Source organism: Sander lucioperca, chromosome 16 (genome assembly GCF_008315115.2).
Source record: "Sander lucioperca isolate FBNREF2018 chromosome 16, SLUC_FBN_1.2, whole genome shotgun sequence".
In the NCBI taxonomy this organism is placed as follows: domain Eukaryota; kingdom Metazoa; phylum Chordata; class Actinopteri; order Perciformes; family Percidae; genus Sander; species Sander lucioperca.
In genome coordinates, this window is record NC_050188.1 from 17,694,194 (window position 1) to 17,712,353 (window position 18,160).

The following is an 18,160-nucleotide window of genomic DNA, read 5'->3' on the forward strand; positions in this document are numbered from 1 at the left end:
CCATAGTTGTCCTCTCAGCGGCCTTGGCTCATTGTCTGTTGATGGTGTTTATTTGCGCCTGGTGTGCACATGCTCACTGTATATGTGAATGGGGTCTATATACAGGGGCTGTTTGCATATGTGTAGGTTACGAGGTCAGTGGGTCAATTCACTGCAGTGCCTCCCCTCCAAAATGCATGGAGACAGAAAAGCAATAAACACATTGACATGAATGATGTGTGGTCTTTTACAAAAAGGTTTTTGCAAGCTCAAGTTGAACAATCAGTATGCACTTTTAATCCTGGTAGTTGCTCCCTACAGGCTAAGAGTAACATCTGTAAAGGCCAGCTGATTAATTTTCTTCATTTGATACGCAGGTTTAGAGCTCTTTAATTTATAATGTGCCAAACTAAAAGGTATACAGTGAAGTAACAGTTAAATGCAATACAGAACAGTTTGCTAAAACATAGTAGCCTTGGAGCTTTGTCTCTTCAATACACACGCTTTAATGCTTATATCCACACATACACATGGTGTCAATTAAAGTGTGATCATTGCGCATATATACAACTTCTTTTCACTGTTTTATTTGCTGATGGATTAGATCAGAAAAGACTGCCAGACAACACACACACAGAAATAAATATAGATGGAAACATTGATTAAACGCTTAATCCCTGCACATAAACATTAATACACATTTCACTGTTATGTACATAAACATGTACATTCATGTTGCTCTGATTTGGACAAGATGGACACACACACACACACACACACACACACACACTCACACTCACACTCTGACAGAGCCAGCTGCAGCGAGGTAGTCTTTTATCAGGACCATGTGGGCCATCTGGAGCCAATTGTTACAGCCCCTAAGGTACAGACTCTGGATCAGTGCTCTTCTCCTCACACAATAACCTTTACCATGTTAGGGAACACAAGCCCAGACTCATGCCAACATCTATCAAACTTTGGGACACACTGTGGACAAGCTCAAGACTTGAGTCAAATGTGCCATATTTCTACAAAACAATGAGAAATGGAAGCCAGATTTTGACTGTATACTGGTATTTACTGAAACAGTTCTGATTACTGAAACACATAAATATACAACATTCAAATGTCTATGCTTTGTTTTTTGTGTTTTTGTCAGTTTGCTCTCTCTTGACAGTCTAGTTATCGCAAAGGATCATTTATATTTGTTGTTCTTGTACTCTTTTCCTTTCAAGTAGTGTGCGTGGAGTATTGGAATGGATGCAATTGAGATACACATTTATTTTCCAATTAATACTGCATTTTTGGCGTTGCTGGCTACAGCTTGTATCCAAAGAACTTCACAGCATTAAGAGTGCATAGTCAAGAGGCTGCGGACGAATAGTCAATTTTGCTTAGGAAGGTTCCTATTGGAGTGAAATGACCCGGAAGTAGTTAAAGTAGCTGCCATGATGATGACGTTCGAATTGTTTAAGTGATAAGGAAAGGTGCTTCAAAGCTTCCTTTTTATCTCCTTTAGCATAGGATACACCGGACCATCCTTTACGAAAGGAAAGGAGATAATGCTGTCCCACAAGTCCTTGCGGCAGCAAAATTTAAAGCATCCCCATTTGGCCGTTCATATTCAAAATATCAAGGTGTGCAGTAGTGCCGGCAGCCCTAATCCTGTATGCACCGTGCGTACATTTTATTTTCTGTGAGACATTTCAACCCATCTAATAATAATGATAATGTACATTATGGCACTGTTTGAGTGGTTTAATAAACTGGTCATTGCGAGAACTTTACTCTCGTCTCTGACGCGTAAAATTACAGTGAGCTTTTGTTTACAGAATGGATTGCTGAATCTAAAGTTACACATCGCACTGGTCATTGGTTTATTTTTAGCCCAGAGCAGCGTCTGAAACAAGTTCACCCGTTTGCCACTCAGTAGCTTTTTTTCAATATATGTTTTGTTGAAAGTCACTACAGATACGACTACATTATTTTAACCATGTGTGAAAGTAGGAATATTATGTAAGAATGCGCAGATCGGCTCTGTCGGCATCCACATCAATTACCATAACTTAAATCATCCACCACACCCACCCAAATAAGTTATTTTTACTCCCTCTCTTCAGTCCCTATAGGCTTATCTTTTTAAATGATGCATTGTATTGATTTATGAGCATTCTTTAAAGATTTACTTTAATGATTAGAGAGGCTGCTTTCAGTAACTGTAAACGTTTCCAAGCATGCAGCAATGCCACTACAGCTAATATTGTGGGACATTTAAACAGCAAAACTACAAACTGTAGTTACAAACTTGACATAGAAAACATAACTTTTAGCTTCTGAAATAATCAATGTAGTTATGCTGCTGTCTGCTGTCCTAATGCGTAAATGCGCACAGCAGCAGCAGCGAACAGCTCTGCTGTGTTTACAGTTTAGAGAATATTTTCCTCATTAATGTTGCATTTCTTTCACCCACCACGCAACCATCTAACCCATATAACATATAATATGTACAGTAGATTCGTAGGCCTAACGTTCTGCTTATCTTAACAATTATTTTCATACAATAATCGGGATTCATGTGGATGAATGAGTGGGCAGGAGTGAGCAACCAATAATGATAATAAACTTTATTTGCATACAACACCATTCATACAAGAAACAGCCTACAGCTAAGTGCTTTATAATAACAAAATTGCATGTGCTTCACATGAGCAGACATAATTAATGCAGAATAAGGTGCGAAATAAAATTATGAAGTAATATTTTCCACCGGGTTGTCCACGTTTAGGGAGCCTGCATTAAACAAAACGGTGAAAACGCACGGGGTGAAGTATCCAGATGCGCTTTCTGTAGTCCACCTTCGGAACAGTGTAGTTTCACCGGCAGACCCACGTCAATAACATCCGCCGTCGCATGGTTGCGCAGCCGAGTGTAAGGGCAGTCGAATTCTCCTTGCACCATGGTTGTCTTTTCCTAATTCCTTTTGAATTGTCCTTCACATCTTTCCTTGACCTCATGACGTTTACCATCATGGTTAAGGGAAAGTGGTTAGTAGTAAAGGATTTAGGAGGTCTTTTTTTAACATTTCGACCACAGCCAGAGGCTGAAACAAATCAACAAGACTTCTACCTCATGCTCTACTCGCCAACCTTATCCAAATATAAAATTACAGTGGTGTAGCAAAGGTCTGAATCCAAACCACACAGCGACTGCCACACATAAGTTACAGCCACGACTCCACTGTGGGGGACCCAGGCATCGTCTACTAGGGACACAGTGTACAGCATGTGACCTCAGGACCAGTGGCACACACCTCATTAAATGCCCTCTCACAGTAAGGTGCACTCAGTGTCATTAGATCCACTGAATCATTAAATGAATTAGTTCCGATGCTATATTTGGTGAAAAATGGAAAACTTAAAGTAGAATCTGGCTTTAAATGTCAATTTAATCAAAAGAATTGGTTCCACATCAAATTGAAAGCTGAGTATCAGGCTTCATGTCTAACTTTAGAATCCGAAACTGGCTTTGTATCTGGTGCCAAATACAAGATACAAATGTTTATTCAAGCTTGAGCAATTAAAAGTGAGTCATCAGTTACATGCTGTTAAATACAAGTCTCGACACGTTTTTTATCTCTTTGTTTGTCCCCATGCTGTTCTATTACTTGTACATATTGGACTCCATTCAGCAATAATTAATATACGTAACGAATTGAAAGGTTCCAAGCCAATAGCTTATTCAATAAATCAAACATGCATGGAACACTGCTTTTTCAACTATCAGTCCAGCCTAATGGCATTTAAGTATTTTTCCTTTGCATCTATTTTAAGTGTTTTATTCACAAATGAGTTGAAATGCGGTTTAATATATCAGCTGTTGTCAGCTTTATACACACACAAGCACACATCTGCTTAGTCATCTAGTTTTTTTGCACTCTGCACCCTGCCGATGTGCTTTGGCTGACAGTAAACTGGTTTAAGGAGCCAGTTATGGTTGGACGTTTCTATTTGTGATACTCTTCTCCTGCACTGACGGTTTTAGAGTTATTGACTGAGTTTGAAGAATAAATTCCGTTTTTTGCTGTCTTGCTCAGTGACACTTCAGCAGGGTGGATGCTTGCCAATGCCCTCGTAGCATAACTCGAGATGACCACATCAGTGAAAAATCTTGCCATCGTAGCAGTTCCCATGGAAACAGCCATCACTGGAAAGAAGAATTGAGTCTTTTATTGACAGCTTTCATGTGCATGTGTGTGATCTACTATATGTCACTGTGCACAACTGTGCTTCCTGAGCACACGGTGGCCTGGCTTTGGCTAAGTAAAACACATTAAAGTAGCTGTAGCTCATCTTTCTCTCTGTCCCCGTGTCCCTTCATCACCACCTCCTTCCCATTTTTCATCTTACTTCATTTTATGTGTTAAAGGGAAGTCAAACATGGCCCTTTGTCCTCTCCCTTTCGTCTTCCTCCTTTACCCGAATGGCTGGCTGACAGGATCGTCAAATTTTCTCACTTTGTTTCTACCAGAGATAATCAATGCTCTAGCAGCTACGGTGGCATGTGTAATATTAGACATTAGAGCAGCCCTTTGAAGGGTTGATGGCTGGGGGGGTGGGGGTAGCAGGAAGGGATGGAGGGAGGAAGGGATGGATGAAAGGTGGATTAGAAAGGGATGAATGGGGACATCCTGCTGTAATCGCTTTACCTTTTCTCCCGCTATTGGATCGGTTTCCTCTTTTCCCTCCCTGCGTCTCTCCAGCCCTCCTCTCATTCTCCTTCAGTCAGGCCAATCACTTGAATTTTTCTTACGTAAGCCTCACTTACCTACCATGGTACCGTACTAATAAGTATTCTATAGCTTAACACTCTTGTGAACATAGTGTACCCTGACACACACAGTGTACCCTGACACACACACACATGCATGCACGCACACACACACACAGCCCTCTTCTGGGCAGACAGAGGGCTAAATCAGAGGCTTGTTACCACTGAGCCCAAAGTGCAAAGGCAGCACTTAAAATGTGTCATGTCATTGCAAATTGTTCCCATGCTGATTTCTCAATATTTACCTGATCCTTGGGACTCTGAAGTGTTTGTGTGTGTGTCAATCCTTTCTCATGCATGATTGATTGTCTCCTCATTTGCTGCAACTCATGAGATGTGGCTCAGCATTGACATATTGGCAAACTTTGGGTATAATCTGTAATTTCAGATGTATCTGTTATTTGTATTTATTAAATATGTGATACTACAAATGTTTCTCATGCACTAATTTCCTGACACCCTTAATAGTGATAAAAACTGTAATTCTGTTTTGCCACCTGAGCACTATTTCCCAAAAGAAGAGAGCTTTAAAGTTATTTCTTGCTGCTGAAGTTGTCATTTTTTGCAATGTAAGGTGATAGCGTTTTATTTATCCACTCTCCTGCGTTGTAGATTCACTGCCAGACCCTTATGTCATTACACCATCAGTGAAGCAGATCTGCTTTTATTACCTTTTTATTAGCCTCATCTTTGCCGTCAGCATACCAAAAGAAATATGACAACTGATTATGCCTAGAGAAATGTACATAAACAAAATTTTGTCAAATTACTAGAGATTACCTGTAATTTGCCCCCTTCCCCCCAAGCATATTTCCCATGTTAGTTAATAATGGGTAACACAATCATCCCAGGAAAACCTGAAGCCTGTCTAAAGAGGCTCTGGTTGACTGTCTAGACAAGATGTGGTAAGCACAAAGCTTTACTAGCTCATCTGTCTCTGTTCCTATTCTTTTGCACAGTTGCTTGTGTTTTATTTCTGTTGTCATGCTGTCTGTTTTTTTTCTGTGTTATTCCCTCTTACTCTCTTTTTAAGCAGTCAATAGGATCCTATTCATCTTAGGCCGGAGCAATAAAACTATCCAGGGCTTAGCTTACCATAGAGGCTTTAATGGAGAGCTCCGTCTCTCCACCGCTTACTTTGTGTGTCTGTGTGTGTCTGTCTGTGTCTCTGTCTACACAAGTACACAGTATGCACTGTGTCGAAATGCCAAAATGGATGTGGTGGCATGTTTGTGGTTAAAGTTACCTAACTCTGATTGCGTAGTGTACATTGTGTGTATTTCCTTCCCCTCTCCATCACTTATCTTCTTTTCACACACTATATATTTGCTGGTCTTGCAATCAAGCAGACCTCCCTGCTTCCAGGGTACCTCTGCACATCCCCTTCACCCCCCCTCACTTTCTGGCTTTGGCCTCATCCCTTTCCCTACTTCTCTCTGTCAGTATGCCATGCACTCCCCATCCCTAGTGGTCACAACAGAAGCAATGTTTTGTTATGGTGTGTGTGCAGACTGAGAAGGTAAATGTTTCATGAGGACAGAAGTGAAGCGAGGGTATAAGTATGTATTTTGTATCTTTACGTGTGTGTATGTGGAAGTGTTTGCATTTGTATGTATACATGTTGAGTCCCTCGAGTCAGGCAACAACAAGCCTGGCCAGCCTAATGGACACAATGTGAATGTGTGGAACAAAAGAGGATTGTGCTTTACCTCTGTTGTGTTTGGACAAGGTCCAACGCCAAGGGCCAGGTTGATGGCTCGGATCCTCCAAAACGACTTTTCCTCTATCAAACACTTTTTGCTGTATCTAATTGAAGTTTCATAAAGTCCCAAAAGTCTTATAAAAATTCCAGACGGAGTTAGGCAGAGTCTGATGTGAAAAGAGTTTAATGTGCTCAAAAAAGTTTGACACAGCTTAAACCCGAGCAGAGATCCAGGTCCCCTACTAAAGAAATGAGCCCCTTGTCTCCCTGTTTACAGTATATCTTCCTTGTGGGCCCCGCTCCTCAGGGGAAACTCCTCCTATTTTTTATATTCTTCCAATCAATGATTTTTTTTTTTTTTTTTATGACCTGTTGCTAATGTGTCCAATTTCTCATTGGATGACAGTTATTTCTTAGTACTGCCCATTTTACCTTTTTTGAGAAACCAATTTCTGCTGCACCCTTTGTTTTTCTGCAACATCTGCAGTTTTTTTTCTCACTCTGAACTGATCCTACGAATATACTTGCATGACTGCAATTCAACCCTCACTCACACACACACACACACACACACACACACACATGTAAAACACTGTCAGCCTCCTCTCATAGCCTTCTGCAGGCCTCCTCATGCATTCATATAGACACTTTTACAAAACGACTTCAGTCTATTCAGCTGGCCTCTCGTGCGCCACATGTGTACACACACACACACACACACACACACACACACACACACACACACACACACACACACACACACACACACACACACACACCTGCAGCCATGGCTTCAGTGCTCCTCTGCTACTCGGCTTTTTGCCTATAGATGAGTGACCTTGATATTCTGATATCAGTGCTGAGCGCTTCAGAAGGAGATATAAACAGAGAGAGAAGGCTTCCACCTTCTCATACACTTTCAGAGTTATAGCTTGTTATGTAGAGTTACACAGATTATAGTGCAAAACCACTCAGTTTATATTTTAATATAGTACCATTTTACCAAATTTTCTCACACTTTGTCTCTCTAGTTGTTTGTCACACTCTTCCTCTGTAACTGGCCTTTACTGGGTTTTGATTTTCATTGGTTTATTCACTGCATATTGCCAGTTTTTGATTTCTTTCTGATGTTTTTCCTTCTCTATATCCTTGTCTGTCTCTGTCATGTCCATTCTTATTCCATGTCACTTCTTCTCTCTTTTATTTACTACTCTATCTATACCACTATAACCTTCATCTAAACTGGTTGGCAACCAGAAAAACTCAGCTTCTCTTCTTATTGGTTAGTTTTTCTCTTTTTCTTTCTCTCTTCCATTCTTTAGTTGTATCTCAATTCCTAAGTTTATGTTCCACCTTCTCGCCCTATCACTTTTTTCTCCTTATTTTGCAAGTAAATCACAGGCTTGTGTGAAGTGACACCTGTCTTCATTGTGTTGTTGTGCCTCTGGAATTGTCATGTTCTTTGTTCTGTATTACCAGGGGAAAACATCCTCTACGCACCTAGCTTTTTAAGTGAATGTTAAAATAAGGCAGCACTGTAACACCTTCTATTCAGTAAAATGAGTGAGTAAACCTTTCACCGTTAACAGTTGTTTGTTCAGTTTTCTCCTACCCCACGTCCAAATGCAGCGCTTTGCCAATGTGCGTGCAATCATCTCACAATTTCTCACATATTGAGCTTACACCCATGTCACAGCAGGAAATTGACACGTTTTGACACCACGCTGTTCTCTGATTGAAGTGTAATCGGAGCTGTGCACCAAATGCATTGTGGGTGTTCTCCAGACATGATCCTATCTTCCCTTACTTCACAATCCGGTCCACGGCAAATTGACATAATACCAGGATGTCACATTGCTTTTATCACTACCCCTCAACATTTATGGCATAGCTCTCTGCACACACACAGCAGCACTAATCGATGTGTGTGTGTGTGTGTGTGTGTCCACACCCAAGTGTGTGGGTTGCGAGGGAGGCGGTGTGGACTTACGTGTCACACTTAAGTCCATCGCTTTCTCTCAGACACCCACTTCTTTAATATTCTCCTCCTTTCCTCACCGCCACTGACACACACTGTCAAATAAATAGAGAAAAGAGTCAAGCAGAGAGAAAAATGAGAGAGGCACCTCAAAGGCTTTGTGCACCACAGAGAAAAGTAAGCGTATCTTCGAGGGGAAAGAGAAAAGCAAGACAATATAATGGTAGAAAACTGAAAATGAAGTAGAAAGAAATACAGAAAGATAGCAAGATGAGTAAACTTGAGTTGTTCTGTGACAGCTTCATTATCTTTGGCTCAGTGCAGTATCTGTGACTACGCACATGTAGTTTTTCGGTGTAATTTATTAATGTAAAATACATACATTCACATGCAAACACACCCACATACTCACTGGATGACCATGTCATCCGTTGAGTGTGTGGGTGTCTGCATATCTAAGTGATCACGATGGGCTTTCACCCAGTGTCGCCTGAACAACTGCAAATGCGCACGCACACACACACACACACACACACACACACACACACACACACACACACACACACACACACACACACACACACACACACACACAAAGGTGATCAATTCTTCACTACAGGATAATTGTTTCAGCAATCCACTCTACAGTGAGACAATAGCTATCGAGCCACAGTGATAAAAACAATGAGAGAGGGTGTGTGTTTGTGCATGAATGTAAAACGGCAAACGTGATTTTAGTCAGCTGCAGTCTGCTTTGTCTTTGCTGAGATTTATAGTGATGAATGATATCAGCACCACATACCTGGTACAACATTTGGGGTATACAGGATCTGCTCTACCTACACTGGGCTAATATGGTGGTAACTTCTGTGTGTGCATGTTTTTCATGTTTTGTCCTGATGATGATTGTATTTGATTATTTTAAATCAATGTGATTTATCTTACATGTAAGTCCTGCAGTGCTCATTTCCATGTAAACAACCCCTATTATCTCAAGCAGTCATGGCAGTCTCCTTGCAGTGATGGCCCACTGCTGTGTTTAACTGTAATTAAATAATACATATTATATATACTGAATCTCTCTCTCTCTCTCTCTCTCTCTCTCTCTCTCTCTCTCTCTCTCTCTCTCTCTCTCTCTCAGACCTCGGCTCCAGGCCCAGAGGAAGTTTGCCCAGTCGCAGCCCAACTCGCCCAGCACTACGCCCGTCAAGGTGGCCGACCCAGGCAGCCTGAACACCACCCTAGCCACTGTGCCCTCCACATCCCTGTCATCGCTCTCCTCTTCGTCTCTGTCCTTGTCCATTCAGGACCTGTCCAGACGCAAGCCCAAGACGGAGGACTTTCTCACCTTCCTTTGCCTCAGAGGTAAGACTCAGCAGAACGGAGCAGATGGAGACATAATTACAACCAGCGGTAGAAACGGAGGGATATTGTTGAACAAGAAAGCTGCAGATATGTCTTACTCTAATATTAGAGGTTTTTATTCGGGTCCAAGACACGGATCTCTGCTAGAAAGCCAAACTACACATTACACACACTACACTGAGGCTGGACAACAGGTTGATACTGTCTGGTTGTTTTTGGGCCAACACTATGTTAGCTTCTAATAGCAAGCTTATGAACACACACAGCATTTCTAAGACCTGTTGTACAGTATATGCAGCCACGTGCGGATATTGTCAGACTGAGATGGATTGTCTCATATTAAGATGTAAAGGGAAACCCGAACTGTGGTTAAACGCTTTGCTCTGCTCCTTATTTTAGGCAAACGTGCACTAAAAGATGCATACATAAGCAATTTAAGAGCACATATAGTAAGTTTTGTTAGTTCAGGTTTTGATCACCCTCCACCCACTCACATAATACCCACACACATACTACAAATAACTGTGTACTTGCCCAAGGCTAAGATTATCCTGCATTTCATCAGCTAACAGATCTCCCCCTCCTACCTTTCAACAACTATCTGTCTCTTTAACACCCTGCCTATCACCCTCTACCACAGCAGCTGTTCGTGCATATAGTACTGTCACCCCCCCCCTCCCCCCGCCCTCACACGCACACGCACACGCACACACACACACACACACACACACACACACACACACACACACACAACCACTACGCAGGTTCATCGACACTATGTAGCACCTTTAATGTTAAATGAACTGTAAAAACCATGGCAGAGTAATTAGGTGTGTGTGTCTCTGTGTGTCTCTGTGTGTGTCTGTGTGTGATTGTTTATTGGGATTCTCTTAACTGGAAAAACTATTTGGGTTAAATGAATGCAGGTACTACCACACTATCACACACCCATATAAACTGCCTGTGTATAATCCTGTTCTGTCTTCCTCTGGAGTTAATGAAGGAATCATGTTACTTATGATCTATGGTCTGCTGGTCAGCAAACACAGAAGGCTAGTCTGCTGCCAGGACACTGCAAAACGTTTGTGTTCTGCTTCCTCAATTTCTTTAAAAGTTTCAAGACCAAAGACCCATGTTTTAAGACCCAAACCTACGAGTCCTCTTTTAAATCTCTACTGTAACTTATAAACCTTGAGCTTGCAGAAAACTTGGTACAAAGAGAGAGAAATTCAACTTTAAATTAACATCCACAAAATGACTGAAAAACGGCTCTTCAAAATAAGATCACTAAGGGTCACTATGGAGGAAGTATTACAGTAAACAGATTTTCCATGGTAAAACACACATCTGTTGAACAATAACATTCTCTACAACATTCATAGCTGTCTTAAATCACCCTTTTTTATAAAACATGAAAGGAGAGGGAGTGACACATTCAAGTCCTTAATAATAAAAAGTTTTTAGGACCATTTTCTCAAACGACCTTGGTTGTGACCTCTCTTTGCTATCTTCATTTTATCCTTTGTTAAATATCCTACTCCACTTTTTTTAAACATGTCCTCACAGCCAGAATTAACTCATTTGGAAGACAAAACCCCTCACTTCAGATTCAATTGCTGTTATCGTCATTAACCTCTGCCCAGCTAACAAAGTAGGCTAAAGACTCAAGAAAGGCACATTTAGATTCAAGTCTGTTGGGACGTGATGGCTATACGTTGCTATTCTGACGAGAATTATGGAATGTCATTTTAACCTTACAGGGCTCATTCAGGAACGTATAATTGGAGGTTGCTAAAACTGACTGAAGCCTTTGGTGAGAGGGGCCTTTGATTAGCATATATAGGCCAGGATGTTACATAGGCTAATGATATAATGTCCCATGTACTTTGAAGCTGAGATTATTCTGAGTTTTGGGTGCTAAACTAGCTCCACCCTTACATGTGGAGTGGTAGACTAATGAGGTGTAGGTGGCTGGTCCTGACTCAGTTTTGCTGCTTTCTCTCTTTATAATTAAGGTTAGGAATGGTGCCTTGTAAGCTGATTTTGTGTGTGTGTGTGTGTCGTGTACTCTACTGCGCTACTAATGCTAATTTTAGAGCTAGGCTGCTAAGCTAACGATTGGATGGTTTTCCACTGGGCTTTTTCCACTCTGCCGCTCCCTGCTTTACTGCTGTATTTATAGACCCAGTTTAACTCTGTGTGTGTCTACTATCCATGCTGTGAGGATGACATTTTCCAGTGCGGGCTTCTTCTGCTCATTTTTCCCCTTGGCCTCTCATATGACCCATACGCAGGGACCCTTACCAAGAGAAGGACATGGGAGAATGTCAGCCGAGCCCTTGAGGTTGTGTGTCCAAGTTGCGTGTGTTCAAGCGTGTGCATGAGTGCAAATCCATGCTCACCACTGATCCGCGTCATTGTGTGTGTCCGCGTCAGTGTGTGTGTGTGTCCGCGTCAGTGTGTGTGTGTGTGTGTGTGTGTGTGTGTGTGTGTGTGCCCGCGTCTGTGTGTGTAATGCACACACACAGCATCCAGGGTATATGACAAGACACAGCCTACCGTGTTAGCTTGGTTAATCTTTTCAAAGGGACTCAAGTCTTTGATATCGTCTAAAACCCCAAATCCCTTTTAAGATTCTGATACATGTCTCTCTGGTGATCTGACCACCACACACATTAGGTTGCTTCATGCCTGCTACCAAAATGCCTCTGACAGGATCTCTAGCTATATTATGGAAATCTCCAATCCATTATCTCCCTAATTCTCTTTCTTCAGTATTTCTACCCTAAAACCCTATCACTGGTGATTTTTGGGATCCGTCCCAGGTCAAACGTTCACAACGTGTAAACACACACCCCCACGCACACCCACTGCCGTGTTTGCTTTTCTTATCTGGTAAACATTACGTATCCACCTCAAAGGCTTTTATCCATCACTCGTTGGGACAGCTACATAAAATTAGTTAAAACATGAAGGATTTGAAGCTGTAAAGTGAGCAACAAAAAAGAAACAAATGTTGTGAAACCTGAACTCTTGTCTTATTCCATATTGTGAATTCACGACTAGGTTTTCCATCATTCTGCATGTTACTCCTTTGCATCCAATTGGGAGTTTGTAATTGACGACATCTTATTCTTTTGGGATTTTTTTTCCTCGCCACACAAATAAACTAAATGGGTCGTGGTGGTGTTGTTGCTGTATCCGAGGAAATAATTCTGATGCAACGTGGGAGTAACGGACACAGAAGTGAAAAACAAGATTTCTGTCTACTGTATGGAAGGATGCACACCATGTTTGCTCACCACCCACACTGTCTAGGGCCTATATTCTGTATTTATCTCACTGCTCATCTCTTTCTCCTACACACACACACACACACACACACACACTTGCACACAAGCTGAGTGCTCACTCCTTGCCTGTGCTCTCAGAATGGTGTTTATGTGTGGTCCAGGCCTGTAGTTGCGCTGTTTATATCCATGGAGAAAGCCATTTGGGTAGTAGCCAGACAGTCTGCCTCTGGCTCTGTCTGCCTCTGGTAACCTACAGGGTGTAGTGCTGTTGTTGGCAGGGTGGGGGCAGCACTCAGAGGAGCAGAATGAATAGATTCAGATCTTAGTGCTCAATGTTGGCCCACTCCAGGTTTTCCAAGTCATGAAGGGTTTCATTCCAAATTGAGATACCATTAAATAGCACTATCTTTCATGATTGTTGTCATGGGTGTTAACTGCATAACTTACAAGTGGTACTAGTTTCTCTCTGACCTTTTACTTTTCATTTTTGAGCATCTTTAACATATTCAACAGCAAATATCAGACATTGTTTGTTTTTTTGCATTTTGGAAAGAAGTTATTTACTGAAGTTTGTTCTCATTGAAGCACAAAAACGTCACACACACATGTACACACTCCCATACAAGCACAGTTTTCACATTGACATAGATGAGATAAGAATAGATTAGGGAGTAAATGAATAACAGCCTGCACACACACTCCTGGAAATGAGTCTCTTGCATAAGATTCATTTCCAGGAGTGTGATTTTGTGTGTCTGTGTGTCTGTGTGTCTGTGTGTCTGTGTATATGTGTGTGTGTGTGTGTGTGTGTGTGTGTGTGTGTGTGTCTGTGTATATGTGCACCACTGCCATGTTTACCTCTTTGCCCTCTGAGCCTTCCTCCATGTCTGTGAACCCCAGCATGGTGCGTCTCTGTCAGGTTCAGTGAGTCCAGTTTCTCTGCTCTGCTTACATAACCTCCCATCCCTGACCTAGTGAACCAAAGACCTCAGATTCCCAGTACGTGATTACAAATATGAGGCAAATGTGGACTTCTCACTAATTGCTTTTGAAGAAATGACTGCCAATCCTGGAAACTGGGCTTGGGACCTCTATCTTTGTAGCTAGATTGTTTGATTTTGTTTTATGGTATTTTTATTGTCTGACAATCTCGCTTAACTAGAAACACATTTTCACTCCTGGAAATATGATTTCAAGTCTGACAGCTACTCATGTGTCTTTCATTGTTGCTGTGACAGCTGAATTTCCTTCAGGGATAAGGTACTTTTCTTTCTCTTTAATGCATGATTGCTATTTGATTAAAGCCTGGAAACTGTATGAGGAGGAGTTGTGACTTTGCTGTCACTCATGAAGCTGTGCAGAAGTTGGTCGTCAATGCCAACTGATTCTGCGTTCTCCAAGTGCAGAGCCACTGTTTGTGGGGTTAATTGTTTTGCTGACATCTAGGAATGTCAGTTGGAGATGTAATCCCTAATCCTCCTCAGTCTCTCTCTCTCTCTGTTTCTCCCTGAGTGATGATGTTTTGGCAAAGCTCAGCCATAGGAGATAACTTTTCCTCTCCATGCCAGGGAACCTAAATTTGTCTCCTTTTCTGACCTTCCCCTAAAAAACAGCTCTCACACGTCCTGTGCACACATGCAGCACTTTGTTCTAAAGCCGGCACGTCCACATGTCCCCATGGTAGCTAAACCCTCCTGATTGACTATTTAAATTGTCCTCATTGTTTCAGTTCCAGTTAAGGGGACAAAAGAAGGGTAGCCAGAGAATGGAAGGTTTGTAATTATGCCCCCCACACCCAAGAGCCCCGTTAAAAATGACAATCCTAATAGATTGTTTCAGACCTAATTATGATTTGTCTGCAGTCAGAATGAGGCGGATGAAAAGATGGTATAATTGGGGGATTGGGCTCGAGCCCTGTTTGAGGTCTTGAAGAAGGACTGGGTTATGTTTATTCTTTCACCAAGTATGGGTGTGTGCACATTCATGTGTGTTTTCTAGGAGCTGATGGATTCAGGATCTCTGGTACTACAGCCACTCCTGTAGTCGGGATGCCAGTGGTCGGTATTGGACCGCTAGATCAGTTTGGCAGGCTGGCTCTGTGTGTCCTCTCCCTTCTCCCTCTCTCCAAAATCCAAAATCTTGAATATATTAAAGGATACAGTTGTGCTTTTGTGACATCTGTTTCTGTCTTGTCCTTATCTTTTACCATCCTGCTTCCTTCTGCATCTTTAGAAAACATTTTATTTGGTCTCTTATTTTCTTTTCACATTCACTGTCTGCTTCATCTCTCTTCCTCTTTTTAGTTTCTACTCCATATGAACGCTTACTATAGCTCTGTGAACTTTGTATTGAATGCATTTATTCCCAAATCCTTACCCTGTTGAACTTGTTTCCCAGAAGGACAGAAGTACTGTAGGGTACACACACACCTCCTCCCTCCCTATTTGAACATTTCATCTTTCATCACTTCCCTGCACCCTCCAACAAACACATACTCCTCCTTCCATTTCTGCCCCTGGGTGCCCCTGTGGTCTGTTTGCCATTGGCCCTCTGACCCCTGTTCAGAGCAGTAAATTACAGCCATTTAGCTAATGAAGCAAGTCATTAGAAGCTGATTGGACCAGTGTGTGTGCCACCTCTGTGTGTTTGTTTGGTCTAAGAGAGAAGCGTTTGCTCTGTCGCCAAGATAAACGAGGTGTGTGTGTGTGTGTGTGTGTGTGTGTGTGTGTGTCTAGGTGTGTGTGTGTGTGTGTGTGTGTGTGTGTGTGTGTGTGTGTGTGTGTGTGGCTTTTTGTATCTGTTGGTTTGTATGTGTGCTGCGGTCACCAAACCTCCGAGGGCTGATCCGCAGGTTAAAAGCCAGGAGATTTTACGTTGCTACAAAGCGGCACTGCTGCACGGTTTCAGCCACTTATAATTGTCCCACAAAATAAACTCACACTGGACAGGGGTTATGAGGGCTTCTTTACTGCATAGAAACAGGCCCATGGGTTACTATGAATTATATAAAAGCCATATTTCACAGTTGTTGAACTGTTACTTTTTGCCCTACAGAACTCGGTGAGAAGTTAAAGAGAGCAGATAAATCTCCAATATTATCTGTTCAGGGAATCTGCTGCTACTACACACTTTGTTTTTTTCTTTCTCTCCAGCTCTCTGAAGAGGTTATTAGAAACTGGCAGAGCTGCTGAGTGAAAAGTTGGATTCAAGGCACAAACATAGATTAATTATAACCAGGCTCTATCTTTTAGTGTTTAAGAAAGCTTTGATAAAAGTATGAAATTTAAACTAAGCTTTCAAAATAAATGTGATGTGACATGCAGTAACCATAGGTCCCCCAACTGGCCAATAATAGTTGTTAGTGCACAAAATGTAGGTCATGCTTCAGAAAAGAAAGTTGTAATAATGACTTCAATATGACTTACAGTAGTTTGTTGGTCGGGAAAGAACAGGGATTTTCTAGTTTTTGCGCTCCAGTGTTCCCTCAAGTATTTTTTCTATTCTTCTTTTTCTTATTTAACTCTTCAGTGTGGGCTATTTAAAGGACAATGCTTCAGTATTCAACAGTACCTTGGTCTGCATGGTACTGGTTAGCACCAGTTAAGTCCTCTCCTTTGTTATTAGAAAAGCCCAGTCTTAGCCAGGGTGTCAATTAAGTATTGGGTGTATCCTCACATACACTCAAATGTTTCCAAGCCAAGCGCCATTGTCCACTTACATGTGTTTGAGTCATATTGCACACATATTGATTACATTTGTTCATTTATTTATTATGTTCAATCTAAAACCTATTGTCCAAATAGAGACCCTGTAAAGTATTTGAAGTTTTGCTTCCATTTTCTGACTTTTTCCGATATGTATACAATTTTTCCCTTGTGTAAGTTTATTAGAAAATTTAATTCTGAAAAAATTGAGTCATACTTGTGTTATCTCTATATTTTTAAGCTACTTGATAAGGTATTGAATGTGCAAAATCTAAGATAAGTATCCAGCACCCTCCAAAACAAGAGTGCTAATTAAATAATTGGTTTGGCTAATTTTTTATTCACTCTGTGGACATTTTAAGTGGTCTGTATAGCCGGCTAGTTAAATTCAGCCTATTTTTCAGAGGCTTAACATTATTTTAATTGACATGCAATCCTGCATTGCTTCCCATTAATGCCCTTAAAGCACTGCGGCCCCTAAAAGGGTAATAAAGACCACAGCAGTTGCTCATGCTATGCTATCGATTTATAAAGGATTCATAAAATCCAGTGTTTCCTGCTCACAACCAGATTTAATCAAAGCTATTAGGATGTTGCATAACCACACATTCCGGTTAACTATAAATCAACAACCACAAACACGCAGTTATAACATTACAAAGCCTAGTTGTACAGATCGAAAATTATTGTATTACATTTTGACGACTCTCCCCTATTCTAGTCTCACACACATGCATGCATATACACAGGCTTATGTTATTGAGGAAGGGTCTGTTTCTTTCATTCAGCAGTACATGGCTAACAAAGAATCAGCCGTGTTGCCCATTGCCCATACTTCTATGTGTGTAGGGTCACGGTTGCAGAAATCTTCTGTCTTCTTCTTACTGATTCTTACTTGTTTCATTTGTAGCCACAATCAGCCTAGTGCTGAAAATATTTTTATGTTTTTGGAAGCACACTGAGGAATGATGCAGCACAATGAAAAATAAATTGTGTGTGTGTGTATTTCTGTCCAAACATATAGTGCCAGTCGCTACTGCTATACTCTGTAAGCCTGCATTAGTTTTTATTCGTGCATCTGTAATAGTGGACCAGCTGTTTGCACATTGATTTACGAGTGCAACATTATTAGATTTTATAACATAGCTTTGGGCTTTATGACTTTTTATGAGAGTGTGTGTGTACATTCAGCTAACTGAGGTAACATTATAGGCTATCCACTGCCAAACACCATTTACCTCCTTCCAGCATGTATTGAGCTAGATTTCTCAGAGATGACAATGAAAGTGATTGAGTGTGACAGAAAACGGAA

General features: G+C 41.3%; 1 protein-coding gene across 2 annotated transcripts in view; it reads left to right on the forward strand.

The window, feature by feature from the left end:
• Positions 1-18,160, forward strand: part of jarid2b (jumonji, AT rich interactive domain 2b) — a 112,188-nt gene that overhangs the window by 64,927 nt on the left and 29,101 nt on the right. For both annotated transcript variants that reach the window (XM_031296242.2, XM_031296240.2), the window contains exon 4: positions 9,628-9,851. In XM_031296242.2, coding sequence (XP_031152102.1) covers positions 9,628-9,851 — 224 coding nt within the window. The remainder of the gene's footprint in view (positions 1-9,627; positions 9,852-18,160) is intronic.